Genomic DNA, 15,708 nt, shown 5'->3' on the forward strand with positions numbered 1-15,708 from the left:
CACCGTGACAACTGAACTACACTTGCTAGCAGGACGGTGTACTTCTACAGGGGTGCTCCGTAGCTGCCTGTAAGTGGGGGTGGCTCCAGGTGTTGGAGGCCTGGGCGGCTGGGTCTGGAAGTCAGTGTGTGCCTCCGCCAAAGAATCTCAGCATTTTATTGCTCCTGGTTAATCCAGGGAGTGATGAAGATGTCGCATAAAAAGAGTTTCTAAGCCTCAGTGTTCACAGAGTTTGTGAAGTTTCGAGTTATGTTTTTGGATTTGGTCTTATTCCCCCCATCCCTGATGGGTTGCAGTGTGTTCCTGAATATAAATATACGTATTTAAGACTGAGATTAAAGAGAATTTTATCTTAAACATTTTATGCAAGTAGGCTAGCTGGAGGTAACCTCAGACAACTGCAGAACACTAGTAGTTTTCAAGTTTAAGGGACATAAAACCTTATAGTCTGTAAAACATTCTTGAAAGCAATACAGTATATTTTGAAAAAAAACCAAACAAAATCCCATTCAGAACTGAATGAACTCTGATAAATAAGGTTATAAGTGTTTATACCGCACACAAAAGCAACAATAGTGTGTGGGGTAAGTGAATGATGGTATCTAGCATTGAAGAAGTACTATTGCGTTCCTGCAACCAAAAGCCTACATAGTGTGATCAAAGCTGACTTGCAAATAGTGTTGTTTTCATAACTGAAGCATTTGTCTCATCTTCAAAAAAAACCACCCCCAAACACCAAAAAAATGCCGCCCCCCCCCCCAACTAGTCTCAACGTATGTATGTCAGTCTTGCATTCCCTGATTTTTGCTGAAAAATCTTGAACATGCGTATAGTTTGAGTCTTACAGGGGTGGATGTCCTTTTAGGAGTCTTGCACTGAAAATACCATTTTGCTTTACATAGCCTAGCTGCCGCAGTACTTGATGTGAGGCTGCCAGCATCACTGAAGTAAGAATGAGTCTACCTAACTGAAGTAAAATAAGACTTGCAAAAAACCCCCCACAAAAAACCAGTCCTCCTTCCCAAAACACCCCCCCAAAACCCCACAGTATTTCTGTATTGTGGATTTTAGTAGCAGGTGGGGGAGTAATGCCATATAGGTGCTACAAGCTCAGTTCTTAACAGCTGAATTTCTCTTCTCCAGTTGGGATTTCTGAGAGCTGAAAGCAAGCAAAAACACAGTGTATTGCAAGCTTAGTAAGCAAAAGATCTGTACTGACTGGATGAGGAATTCCAATTAATTAATTGGTTTTATGATTGTAGGGGATGGAGGGGAGTAAGAATTGGATGCTTTGCTACCATGATATGGCTGTACTTTCTTTAAAGATATGCACACATATCCATGCAGAGAATTCCCATCCAAAAAATTTTGTAAGTCCTGGGAATGGGGAGAGCATGGGCTAAGGAGCTGTCCTAGTTGCATGTCAGATCATCTAAGGGTTAACATCAAACCCAGAGGTTTGTGTTTAAGGACAAACTCAACCTGAGTAAATAGAAAAGCTTCCTTCTCTACAGAGAGAGAAATCACTCCCCTCCACCCATGCTCCAATTTGGATGGCTGGCAGATCTAAAGCAGTGTGGTTGAATTAGCAAGGTGGCCAATCCAAGCTAGTAAGTCTGTTACCAGACTTGACTGGGCCAAGCTCCAGAGCAGCTGGCATCTATAGTTATCAATTAGAACGAAGTAGAATGATGTACCTCAAAATGCAGAGATAAAACCTTTACTTTTTTAATCCTCTTGACTATGGGTTTCTCTCCCATCCCAAGTTTACCAAACCTAGGTAGAAGTTGTTTCTAAGGATTTCTTCATGTTGAACAGGTTTTGGAGGTCAGTGAAAATAAATATATGCAGCGTATCTCTAACTTGCTTCAGATACACCTGAACATCCAAATATGTACTGAGAAAAGAAGGAATATCAGTGCACTGTCAGCATCCTGTTCAGCTGGATAATAAGATGTTTCAGAATACCAATATTGAGTGCTGGTTTCAGGTAATACAGCATGAAGAAATTGAGTGTCTTGCTTGTGCAGTCATGAATTGAGATTTTGAATTAAGAATGTGCCCAGTTCACAGAACTCAGTAACTTAAGCTTTTAATACTAATCCAGCCTCATAAACCAGTTCTGATCAATTTTTTCTGTTAATCAGAAATAGCAAAGCTTATGAGCTGCAGAACCATCAGCAAGGCACCTGTTAAGGCTGCATTGATACTACAATGCGATCTCCATAAAAAGTGTTACTTACACGGTGCTATTTCTAGGGTCGTTAGTGTTTCAAGGCTCTAAGTGTGACTGAGTATTGGAATCTGTCAAAAGTGTCCAGAAAGACAGGAGAAGATGCTGTGAAATACATTGTTTCAGTAGGGATTGCAGAGCTGTCTGAAGCTGCCATAAAGAGAACAAGACTTTTAGTATACTGTATGTTGTAATTGATGGAGATGTTTTCCTTTTCAATTAGATGCAACAGTTGGAGTTAGCACAAATGCAACAAAAAGAAGCCAACCTCACAGCTTTGGCAGCCATTGGACCAAGGAAGAAAAGACCATTGGATTCATCAAATGTTGGATCTGGGCTGGAGGTACGGCGGTGACTTGCATGTTGTTGTATCTTCATACTGAATTATTTTTATCCTTCCCTGTAGGAAGAAGTGAGAATTCTCTTAGACTAAATGGCTGGTTACATACTGTAAGAAAACTAGTCTGTGTGTTAGATACTTGAAAGGATTGTTTCTGGTAAATTTCATGGGGATGTTTAATTGTGTGTTATAGGAAGAAGTGTGGATAAGAGCACTGTGTGTAAGGGACTGAATGAAATGATGGCTCAGAGAAACTTCCATCTGCAGTGGAGGGTAACGAAGCTGTGGTGGTCTTCCACAGCAGCTAGTTGTCATGGCCCCTCAGTTGAAGTCATGATGGCTGTTTTGAATGGCTTTTGAAATGAGAAAGAGGAGCAAAACTGGCACCTTGGCTCTTGCTTCGAGATTTGGCTGGGGACTTTTTTCCATGCACAATGCACGGGGACTCTTTTCAAATATACTGTGAGTTTGCCTTGGCTAGATCCCTCCAAAAATCATTCAATAAATAAATAAAGCTAGACCATTCAATTCCTGCAATGAGCCAGATCACCTTTCCTGGCTCATGCTGCATTTTAAAAGTGCCTTGGAGGTGCTTTTAACTAATCTTGGTCTGAACAAATCTCTTAATATTGTGCTGGTGATTAACTGTTTCTGGGACCTGGGAAGCTTACGGGGCTGCAGAAGTTCTTTCCAAGGAGAATGACAGCCTACTTCTGTTAGCGATCATCTTGGCTGGAGACGGGAGAAATGTGTTGCAGGCTGTCATTCAAGTGTTGTTTCCAGTTTTGCCCCTTGTTCTCATGAAGCCTCAATGTTGCTCAAGTGAACGGCTGGTTGGCTTGTGGCCCAAGCACAGTGAGCAGAAGTCTGGAAAGTAACTCCTGTTTGGAAGAAGTGGTGGTAAAGTTGTCCTTTCTGATAAACCTTAAGTCTTTTTCATTCTTGTGGCCTAGGAAGCTTAAATACATGCTAGGATTGAAAATACTCTGGCATTTTTGCATGCTAGAGTCTGGAAGGACCTCATATAAAGCTAATTATTTGCAGTGTAACTGAGACAGTGGTGGCATCTGTCCTGTAGGTTTTCCCTCAGCCTGGACTGTGGCAAGAGACCTCTCTAATGAGGTGAGGTAGACTTGTTTCTCTGATTTTTCTTTTCCTGATGTGGAGACACAATTAGCTCCTTGAATGCTTCCTGTTTATTGCAAGTAAACTGAAGGAATCTGTATCTAAACAAGCCGCAGAAAGCAGTGTTCCTAGCTGTTGAGCAGCTATTCTTCACTTCTTTGAAGTTTTTTAATGCACTTTCACGTGAAGCTGAAGGTATAGTTATTTTTTTATAATACCACTGGAAAAACTTGAAAAAATGAGTCTAGCTAAAGAACAGTTTTCCCCATCCTTTTCTTCTCTTCCCCCAAGCTTCTATCGAGTAACTATTCCTGTTTTTCGCAGTGGTTTTCTGTAATTATTGCCGGATTTGTTTCTGAATATTTAACAAGTCTGCCTGTTAAGTATTTTCCAGTTATTTCTCATCGTCTGCAGTATGTCTGCTTTATTAAAAACTTCATGAGATTGTGCAAAAGACAGAGAAATAACAGTGTTGCTATTGAAAACTGGCAGTCCATTCTTTACGTTGCCAGTTTAAAAGTACGTGGACATAACGTGCCTAAGACTGACCAATAAACCTTGATAGCGTTTCATTGTCACAAATTTACCTGCTGTATTTTGAGTTGCTTCTCATATAGCTTGCCTTACTAGACTGAGTTGTGAGGGCAGTAGGTGAAAGTAATTCTGCCAGTGAAACTACTTTTGTTTCTTGCATGCAATCTTGCATTCCAGTGTCTAGTACTTAGGCTTTATGCTACCAGAAAGCAATTCTCTGCGGATCTTTTTTCTTTTTTGCAAAATTATGCATGATAGTAAACTTGAGAAGGTTGTTTAGACTTAGACGTTTAGGTGTCCCAATATATCTAAGTAGGATTTATAAAAGCCTAAAGATTTCTCATGTAGAATAAAGAATTGTTTTGACAAACACTCTCTAGTTCAAGAAGCAGAACGTTTGTAATACATTCATGATAACATGGCAAAACATCCTGAGCAGTAAACAACATTCCATTCTTCAGAGATGAAAGGAGGTCTTTGAAACTGAAAGCAAGTACAATATGGCCTTAGGCTGATACACATTTGGGCATCTTTAAAATCATCTTTTTGGGCAACCTGTCTGAGAATAATTTAAACAGGCAGAATGTACTTTCTCATTTCAAGTTGCAAATACAGACAGCTTTACTCTCAAGTAATGTTAAATGTCAGAACTTCCTGACTGCAATGGCAAGGAGTAAATCTGTGCATAATACTCCTGTGACCAGTTTTATTTTTTTTTAAAGCCTAATATCTTGGTAGACAGGTATGATGGAAGATGTTATTCCTAAATATGAATGATCATTTGACAGGATTGAATGAAATCACTGATGCTAACTGCATTTGTTTTTTTAACTAAGACTTCAACTTTCCTTGGATAACGTTCTTTGTACAATGTTTCTATCTCTTATGTCCATGTTAGAGCAAAGTTGACTCTGTTAAGCTTCTTTTTATCATTGCCTACTGCAATAATTAAAGGAAAGGAATTGTTTCAAGCCATTATTGGTGTAAACTGAAGCCCTAAGGTATTTGAGGAGACAGGGAAGAAATACTCACAGTATGTATTTAAAAAGTGAAACTCTGTAAGCAAATTTGTTATATATTTGCCTGCCTTTATTCAGTACCAAAATGTAATGCGTACTGGAAAAGTCAGCTCAGCAGACTGGGCTGGTATGGATCTGCTACCTTCTTTTGCAATAACAGTAAGTGTGAAGGGCTAAGAACAGCATTTTGTTAGCATATCGTGTTTCTTTTCTCCACAAATGAGTATCTGTGTTTTATTGGGATGGTTCTTCAGCCCTGGGTATCTGCTTCCTCCATACTCTGTCACCTGGCTTTGCACCTCTTCTGGAAAGTTTTTTTCATGGGATAGTTGAATGCCTGATTCCTGCACATTCATCCTGTCTTGCTCTCTGAAATTCTGCTTTCTTTACTTGGTCTTTTAAGGAGACTTAATATGGATTATTTTAATCTGGGAACTAGAACATGTGGTGATATGAGCATAGTGTGACAGGTAGCAAATAAAGAAAGAGGTTCTTGCCCAGAGGAGTGTCTGTCAACTAATTTGGACCTAAAAGCAATGTAAAAAGGGTAAACTATATCTTGCCATGATTATTGCTTATGTATCAGTAAACTTGAAATAGCAATAGGGGCAAATCCATGAAGATCATGGAATGAAACAATAAGGCTAATGCTCTAGGCCTAATTAAAAAAAAAAAAAGCATCAGTATAATGGGAATTCTTTTCCCTTTCTGGTTGGAAACACTCGTTTGGGTAGTTTTGCATATTCTCTTCACTGCAACTTAACATTTGAATGGTATTGTTCAGAAAGAGGAATTTGAGAAAGCCCTGGTAAGAAAATCCCTCTATTGTGAAAATGTGTTAATTGGTGCTACTTGTATTCCAGAGGTGGTAATATCTTCATCTCTCTCATTCTGGTCCCTCTGGACACTTTTGGATACAATGAGGGAGAGAGGCCTTTGGATATGATTCATATGTGGTTTTGGGTTTGTGTATTTATTACCCACCTCTTCTCTCCCAGTTTGGGGGCATGTGGTGAACAGTAATGAATTAAAGGGGGGGAAGAACTGAAAAATAACTTGACTTGAGAAGGGAGAACATTTCTAAAACAAATCAGAAAAAAGTAAACTTGAAGCCACAGACTTATTTTCCTGATTCTGTGTTGTGTTTCATAGTTTTTATTGGTTAGTAACATGCCCCATAATGTTTTCAATGCTGAGAAATAGGCAAGGATTATTTTGGATTAAGTTTTACTGCTTTTCTGATGGCAAAACTATTTTCAAAACAGCTTTGTCTCATTCTCACTGTAACTGGAGTCTTAGAAGTTTGAAAACCCTTGCAGATACTGCAGCTTTTTTTCAGTGAGGAAACAGGCGGCAGTTCTGCGTCCTTAAACTTTCTTTCGTTCTATCCGAAGGTGTCCCGGGTCCCAGCTCATCTTTGGTCTTGAACTGAAAGCAGTATACTTGTGTAGTATCATGCAGAAGGGAGGAAAAGAAGTCTAGATAGGTTTTTGAAAGTAGAGTTAGGACACCAGCTCTAACTCTTACGGTCAGCTTCTGAAGACTCTGGTTGGACCATTCTTCTGCTTAATACAGGAAAACTTACTTGGATGCCTGCACTTCTGTGTAATTTTTTGGGGGAGACTGCTTGCTTCTCATCTGTTTTCTGGCTCAGCGATAACACATTAACTACTTGGAAGTGATGCAGTCTGTCTCGCCCCAACGTGCTGCTGGTGGTGGGTTGTTCACTTGCCTTCTTCCAGATTGGTCACATTGACTGACTCGGGGGTAAATCTTGTGTCTTTTCTTTTTGCCTGTTCCACTGGCAAAGGATATTTCCTTCCAGATACTGCTTGTGGCTGTTCTGTCCACTGCCAAGACTGGCTGCTCTGTTAGTAAGTGTGGGTCTTGCCTTGCCACCCATAGTCTAGCTCTGCTGTGGAAACTTAGGCTACTGCAAGTAGCTGCTACAAAAGTAAATGATGCAACTGATATCCTGGGGTCAGTGCAGAGGCATTCAAGCACTTTATTTCTGTCAAACTCCTAGCTCTGGCCAACATGCATAAAATAATGTGATACTTCCACGGTGATGCACATCTAATGCAGCAGTCCACAAATAAGCTTGTATTCTTCTTCTGGGAAGAAGTTTGGCAAGAAGAAATAGGAGAAATGTCTTGTTTACCACACTGGTCATTGTTCCATTTTTAGTATTGATGGTGGGTGGAGAAAACAAACTTGTCATCTTCTCTTCTAGGGCTAGGTCTCTGCCACATCTGATCATTATTAGCAGAACTTAAACTTACCCTTCTTGTTTACAGCTTAGGATGCTGGTATTCATGTTGATTAAACATTCTGTATATGGTGCTTGTTTAAGCTTTGGGAATGCTCTTTAGGCTGACCTAGGAAGAACGAAGCCTTTGAGCAACAAGTCCTTTTCTGCAGATTAAAAGAAGACCCCAACTCTTCCAAATGATTGGGGAAGAGAGATGTTTTGGTTTTTCCACTGTGACAATCAAATTGCTTTCAAGTTTTTTGGCATTGGTGGGAGGGGGTGTGTGGTAGTTAAGGGGTATGTGGCTTTAAACTCTTATAAGTGGTAGCTGTAGAAGTTACTGCCGCCTTTTTGGCCATAAGCTTTTCTGATGAGAGGACATGCTAGCACAATTCATCAACTTCAGTATTGGTGTTAAGGGTGTGACTGTGTCTAAATGTGAATTAAAGGCAGAAATTGGCTCTGTAGTGAATGACGATAGGTTTGCTGCTCCCTGTATATCAATGGTGTGCAGAGAGGCTGCTGGCTGGTGCTTGGCATTGGTACATGATAGGCTGCTAAAGTATTTCTTTAAAAGCTGCAGAAAATGAATTTAAAAGCAATCAAATTAAATTGGACCTAGACTACTTGCATGTAAGTAGGTGTTCAGAGCAAGGCTACAAAAGCTATTTCTACACTTCAGGGATTTCCCTCTCTTTCTGTGTCTCTTTCTGTCTCTACCAGCCCTTCCCCCAGCCCATAGGTCTGAAGTGATACAGGAGGTTTTTGGGTTTTGAGGTGGGGGTGGGGTGTGTGTTTTTGGTTTTTTCCTACTTTGCATATGCTTAATGCATGCAGACTCTTGATTTCAGTTCCTAGTTCTTATTCAAGCTATCAAACAACTGAAGAGTCTACGGCGTGGTCATACCTTTAGGGAAGAGGGGAGCTAAAAGTGTTACTGCAATTATAAAATATGGCTTCAGCATCTTACTTACCTGCTGCATAGACCTAACTAAGCACAGCCCTGTCAGCTAGAGAGTTTCAATTTCAGTGCCGAATTTCCTGGCTGCTGTCAATCTAGGCCATACACTAGATGTGAATTTTTTTCCCATGTTAAATAGGCAAAAATATTCTTGACTGCCATTCACACACTTCAGAAATACCATTCATTGGCCCATATTGTGCCTTCTCTGTGCTAGAGATGAACTTAATTCTTCTTATGTGTGAAAGATATCTGCAATTTAAATGACTAATTGCATTGTAGCTTTAGGCTGAACATATTGGTAACGCACAAACGTTGATGACATGTGAAGGGTCAAGAGATTTATAATTTAGTTGACAATACATTGCTTAAAATGATGTGGCAAAGAGCCAGAAAATTTCAGCTTAATAATTGTCTATTAACTAACATGACATATTTGTATAGTATTCATTACCTCCAGGTACAGATTAAGCATCTGATGTAGCCATACAAAGTGACATGCGTACATGAATCTTGGGCATAATAGTGAATAAACTGACATTACATTTGCAGTAATTTGTTTCAATATGTAAAACATGTTGTTGCCTACATTTGAAAGGACTTGTAGAATGTTGCAATGAAATCGGGGGAAAAATGTGTAGTTGAATAGCTTGCTTTATTATATAGACCTGACAGCTTCGTGAGGCCTCTTTGTAGGCTGCAAATAACATCATAAATATACATGTTTGTTTTCAGCTGCTCAAGAAGCAGCCCAGAAATAGAGATCTAAAAGCCTTTCAGACATTGGCTTGATTTACCCTAATGGTCTATAAGGTTAAAAAAAAAAAAATCCCCAAAACCCCAACCACCTAGCACAACCAACTTATTTTAAAAAAAGAATCATATAAATATTGAGTAATGTAGTATTCTAGTATTGTGAATGTGGGAGTATTTCTATCAGACTGAGGCTTGTTAGAATACACAGCATCAGTAGGCTGGCTTGTCACCCAAATAATATCAACTTCTTTCACTTTCTATTCTCTGGCCTAAATTAGGCACTTAGTTGTACAACCAAAACTGTCACAATTCTGACAAGATCTCTTCCTTCCCCCTTGCCGCTGGGGTAGACCCAGGAAAGTGTTTGAGGACTCCACAATGTGTTAATGGCTTTTTAACCTTTTTTCCTCCTGTGAGACAGGAATGTGTTCTGTGTTTTACAGCTGGGAAACTCATGTACAGGGTACACTTAGATAACACCAACCCCAGTGTGACCACAGGTGACAGAGCTGGGGGTTGAACCTGGATGCTTTTGCTCCAATTCGCTAGGTGCTCTTGCCACCTTTCAGCAACCTCTCTGCTGCACGCAGCTGTAATTTTTCAGTGTTTGAAGATGTCGCTGAAAACTGTCTCGTGACTTTGCTTCCTTCTGCTGGTGGTATTTTTATAACGTGCAGCAGAGCTGCAATGACAGTTTGCTCTCTTGGGATCTTGGCTCTGGGACTGGGATGTGTTTATGCCACACCAAAAATTGAAATGAGAACTTTGGCTTGTCTTTTAACATTTAACTGAACACTTTGCTCCCTTAAAGCACCCCCTCCCAAGCATTTAAAATTTTGAATGTGATTGGTGTGAAGCCACTGACCTTGAGAAGGGAGCATGTACTCTGCCAGGAACAGCTCACTGAGCCTGACCCGAACTTGGTGGGAAGGTGTCTGCTGACCCCTCTGAGCTTTGTATCGGGGCCTGTAGACTAGCTCTGAGAAATTTTGATATCCTTGTCGGTACCTGTGATCCAGACTTGTAGATCACATGCTCCAGATACCTTGGAGACTAGGAATCAGGTGGTGGTGGTAGCTCAGGTAAAGGAAGACCCTTGTTGTGAGCTGTGGCTCTGTATCAACTTCACTCTTGCCTTTTCAGAGAGAGTTGGTATTTAATTCTTGGTCCAGCCACTGGAGAGAGCCCTAGAGATCTTAAAAGAGGTTTCAGGAGCAACCTCTCAACAAAACTAGCTGCACAACAGGCGTGGGACTACAGCAGGAGCTCCACAGTGTCTTCTGCTGTCAAGATCAGTGAGAGAACTGATCTCTGTCAGGTGTATGTAAAAGGCTCTGAGGATCAAGAAGGGGCCATGGCGTGTTGCTTTGGCAAAGCTGCTGATTTGACTTGACTCTGAGGATAGGCCAAAAGCAGGACAACAGCTGTTGTGGCCTCCTGGGGCTGGTTTTAAGGCAGCTGGTGGTCTCGGTACTGTGAAGGGTGGTTTCCAGTGGTACAGAGCCACATTGCAGCAGTGCCTTACCCGGCTTACGAACAGAGTCTGTCAGCTGTTGATACCGAGGTTGACTGGTAGTGTTTATGCTGGTAGTTATCCCTCCCAGGCTGCATGTACTCTGTGTTGTTTCTCTTTCGGAAGGAAAGCAGGATGCTGGGGGTTCAGTGAAAGGAAGGAACTTCAGGATATGGCTGATGTTGTCCAGTCTCCCCTGGAATGTTTCCAATTAAAAAAAAAAAGAGAAAATGAAAAAAAGACAAAATGCAGTTGCTAGTTAAGGCACTAATAATTAGATGTTGCAGAAGGGGGGTGCAGGCTGGTTGCAGTACCCTTTACCAGAATTGGTTCTATGGGGATGCATTTTATATTCACTTATCTTTGTACTTGTCTGTGGCCTGGTTGAAAAGCAGCACTTTTCACTTCTCCTCAGAAGAGGCTCACAAAGCTGTCTTAGGGTAGGCTGAAGACTTCTGCAGTGAAGAAACGGCCAAAATAGCAAGATGCAAGCGGTTGCTGCCCAACTGGGAGCAACGTAATAGAGATGTCTGGGAGCAAGGAGTGGGCTGGTGTTGTCCTAATCAGGGTATTTAAGGTCTCAAAAGCAGCGTGGGGAGCTTCTGTGCAGGAAGGGGTATATGAGATGTAAAGGAGAGGACTGCTGACTGTTGCCTAGGGCCAGACGAGGCTGACTTGCTGCCCAACAGGCACTTGCTCAAGAGGAGGCTCTGAGAGCTGAGCACCAGAGGACCCTCCCCTAAAGTGTCCCTTGTGTCAGCTGGAGGGCTCAGAGTTGGGCACTTCTTAAATAAGGTCTTGGACATTAACAGAGGCACCTATGATGGTTCATTGTGATGCACAGATGGCATCTTAATTTCAAGTGTTTTCACTTTTTGTTTATTACAAAAACACAAGCAGTACACCCTCCACTGCTTGGTCTAAAGCAGCTATGGAGGACAGTAGGTAAAAGAAGTTAGTGCTCATCCCCGTGTAAACTTAGTTCAGAGTGAGTTTCCCCAGTGCAGTCCCAGTCTAGGCTGGAATGACCTAGGCTGTCTGTTGGCTTCTTTAATTTTAAACCATCATGCACTTTGAGGGAAGGACTTTTTCTTTTAACTTGGATGTGGTAGCAGCTGCTGGTTTAACTATGTTCAGTAACTAGTCAAAGAGCCCTGGCTCCTGAAATGCTGTACTCAGTAGCTCTGATAAGCCAGTGTGATGCTACATAAAACTTGGAAGTATGACCTGACTGTCTTAGCAAACAGGAGTCTGGGATAAGCTTTGCCTTTGGATGTGATATTACAGCATAACATAGCTTTACGTCTCTGCACTGGGCGTGATGGGTAAGAAGTTAAGAATAAACAAATCCATAACTCTGTCTCAAACACAGGCAGCTTGATGTTTCTGCCCTATTGTAGCATCTTGCAGTTCCAACAGCTTCGGAAGCAGGCTGGGGGATTTGTGCTGTCTGCCTTCTTTTTGTAAGGGAGTGAACAGGATTGAGGTGGCTTTGGTGTCTTTTTAAAGGTAAGACTTCTAGTCTAATGACTATTTAGTGAGAAAATACTTTCACCTCAATAAAGTTCTTTGAATTATAAAGGGCATTGCTGTTGGGTTACTGAAAACCCTTGGGGTTTGTTTCATTTATAACATTGCCTCAGGCCTTCTGCTGCATCCTGTTGGATTGACCTCCTTTTCAACCCGTGCTGGCAGCTGCATTGCAGAGCTATCTTTTCCCTGGATCCTTCAGGGTTGTCATATGACAAACTTGAACTGTGACCCTTTTGTGTCTTACCAGGACAGCAGTGCCCGCTCTGTGCGATGTGGCCAGCAGTCTTCCCCACGCACGCATTTGTTCCAAGCCATTTAACAAACTGAAAGTTTAAAATGATGGCATTTCATAGTGTTTAATAGTATCGACTGTAAAGCAAATGAAATGGTGCTGAATACCCTGCATGCTGCTAGTAAGAAATACAGTTTCCATTTCTGCAATATGCCCTGGGTTTTCTGTGGTTAGTGTGTGCTCTCTGGTGAATCTCTTTACTTTTTAAATAAATTTCAATGCTTCCCCCTCTAACAACAGTAGCATTCACTGCTATAGATATTCCAGCACTGGTATTTGTTTCTAATATATGGGGGTTTTAACCAGATTTCTCTAAGCAAAGTGGGCAAAGTCATTTTGCTGAAGTCTTGCAGAGAGTGTTAGGGTAAGAATTGATATAGTTAACACGGCATCCAAGCAACACCATCTCCAAGTGGTGTTGATGCTGGCAGGCATTGCCTTGCTGAAGTTACAGAGACTGAGCACTCGTATTTGTACAAATTGCATTCATTACCAAGAACCCTCCAGTAGTGATAAGAGACTGGCTGTGTAGCATAGATTGGCTCCAAGATAAGTAGCCAGTCTATTGTGCAGCTCATGGTAATCTTCCTCCTCCCCGCCCCTAATAATAAATCTTGGGGCATTTTGGAATGCGTGGGGGTTGCTCATTCCAGTAGCCTGAATGTATAACTACTAAACATCATCAGCTCCTACCAATTGTGCTTTCATAACCAAGCGAGGCAGCAGACTGAGATGGATATGCTCATATACAGTGTTCTGAACACGCAGATGCTTCGACTGTGTGTATTTGTTGCTCCCTTAAAGGACAATTCACAGGTGATGGCCAGGGTAAGAGTTTCTCCAGGCCATGTTTCAAGGCTAGAGCCCACTCGCAGTGATGATTTTCTCCAAGAAGAGATGTGAACGTCTGGAACTTGGGGGTTTGCACATGGGAGTAAGAGCCATGCACAACCTGAGGCTCTGCACAGGAACTGCGGTAGTACCTTCTTCGTAGTGAGCTTGTCCTGTCTCAGTGCAAGTGTCTATGTAGTATGACTTCAGTGAAATGGCAGTTATTTATCTTACCATAATAATATAGTTTTAAAGAAAGATAGAATTTTCTGGTTGCTTTGACTGAAATAAACCACCAGCTGGCAAGTGCTTGCTTTGTCTTTTAAAGTATCTAATGTGCAAGGACTTCTGGATTGCTGGTTTTCAAGATGTAAAGCTGAACATCAGCAGGCTAGTTTTATGCAAGTAGACAGTATAATCCGACCAGTTCGGTTAAAAACTTGACTTTACATGGAATTCTAATATTTTTTCTCTCTCCCTCCCCCATTCAGGGTTTGAATGGCAATGGAATTGCTCCTGGATCATCAGGTTTTAGCCTTACGAAACAGCTGCTCTGTCCAAGAATAACCCGCGTCTGTCTCAGGGACTTGATATTCTGCATGGAACAAGAGAGGGAGATGAAGCATTCTCTAACCTTGTACCGTGCTCTTCTGAAATGATTTGAATTTTACATTTCACCTTGCTGTCTACTGCCAAAGAAAACACTGAAGCATTGTTGCACTGTCTTGAAATTCCAATTTCTGGAAAATGATCCGTTGTAAGGATAACTCTTGTTTACAGATAAACATTTTTATTAAATACCTAACTTAGCACCTGTAGGGTTTTTAATAATGTTTGGTTTAAACCAGTCTGTAAACCAGTGAAAACACTGAGCTACACACACAAGTACCTGACTACCTGCTTGCATTTAACTGTCTTGCAGGCTCTGAGGGCTTGATATGTGTCCTTAGTTTATGTATGTCGCTTGCTTCAGTACTCCAGAGCCTGCAACATCTGTTCTATGTGTAGTGCCTTCTTCTAATCCAACCTTATTTAGGGGAACCAGTAACACTTTAAAGGCACTGCATAGCATGGCAACTGTATTTAATCATGAACCAGCAGTCAGTCAACATGCTAATGTATTGCCTATCTGACTCAGCAGCTCCTTAAATTTTCTGGGTTTAGAATTGCTACTGGATGCTCATTTGTGAAAGCAAAGTAGCAAGTGAAAGGAATGAGGGGTGCTTTCTCCCCCCAAACCTTGCCTCAACTGCCCTCTCCCTTTCCTCTGAGAAAGTGACTGAGGGAAGGAGAACAAATCGATGGTTCTTGTGATTGAAGTACATCAGACAGTGTAGTTAGGGTATACTTTGATGTTCGGGGAAAGTCTGGTGTTACTAAACTTGGAATACAAGGAGCGCAAGAGCCTAAAAAGGAAGGGTGAACAGAAGAAACAGTTTATCTTTCTGCAGATAAAAAAATAGCATTGAACTTGAGCATAGATGTAGATGAAATGGACAAAAGCAACCTGTGCTGACTGCAAAAAAGGGAGAACCTGAGATGCATTGAAACTTTGCAGCTGCAGACTCTGTTAAGGAGAAGCAGTGTTTGCAAAGCACAGGATTCACAGCTTTATTTAGAATATCGATTTAATACCTTAATGTGGTATAACAGGGAAACTTCCCAAATAGAAAGTATTTAGACAGTTGCCTGGTTTCCATTCAGTGAGAAGGACGACTCTGGACTATTAAGACTGCTAGAATAGATTCAAAGATTTTCTACTTGCTGGTAAAGACTGCCTTGTAGTGGAAGGAAAACCCTCTGAGTCACTCTTCTCCCCAGCCTCCAAACATTTTGCCTCCCGTGACACAGTGCTGTATAGCACGGCTGTTTCCCAGGACTGGTAGGAAAGGCACTGACTGTATTGAATGGCTTCCTGCTGAAACTTTTTTCTTTTAAGGAACAAGCTTCCTATGGTTATTTGGCATGCTACTTCAGAACTTGAAGCGATGATTCAAATGCCCTCCACTGTTAGAACCACTGCAGATAGTTACCAAATTCAGTAAGTTTTGAATCGGTTATGGGTTTTTTGTTGGAACAGTAGTAAACAACTCTAGTACATGAATGCTGTAAATTATTTATATATGTGTATATAGCATATATATATATATAAGAAAAGCAGTACTTTGACTAAGCTATAGTTTGCAAGATATTGATGGCATCAGGCAAAATTGTTTTGTATAATTAAATGCTTAGCTTTACTTTTTATGTAAAGTGCAGCATTTTCCATATTTGTGTACTGTTATTGATCAGATGTTTAAAATTATTTTAAATACTGCAT

General features: G+C 41.1%; 1 protein-coding gene across 1 annotated transcript in view; it reads left to right on the forward strand.

Moving 5' to 3' along the window:
* TAF4B (TATA-box binding protein associated factor 4b) overlaps window positions 1-14,102 on the forward strand; it is a 57,471-nt gene extending 43,369 nt beyond the window's left edge. The window contains exons 13-14 of the mRNA XM_075024301.1: window positions 2,457-2,576; window positions 13,880-14,102. Coding sequence (XP_074880402.1) covers window positions 2,457-2,576; window positions 13,880-14,047 — 288 coding nt within the window. The 3' untranslated portion in view covers window positions 14,048-14,102. The remainder of the gene's footprint in view (window positions 1-2,456; window positions 2,577-13,879) is intronic.
* The last annotated feature ends 1,606 nt before the right edge of the window (window positions 14,103-15,708 follow it).

This window comes from Buteo buteo, chromosome 3 (assembly GCF_964188355.1).
Source record: "Buteo buteo chromosome 3, bButBut1.hap1.1, whole genome shotgun sequence".
In the NCBI taxonomy this organism is placed as follows: domain Eukaryota; kingdom Metazoa; phylum Chordata; class Aves; order Accipitriformes; family Accipitridae; genus Buteo; species Buteo buteo.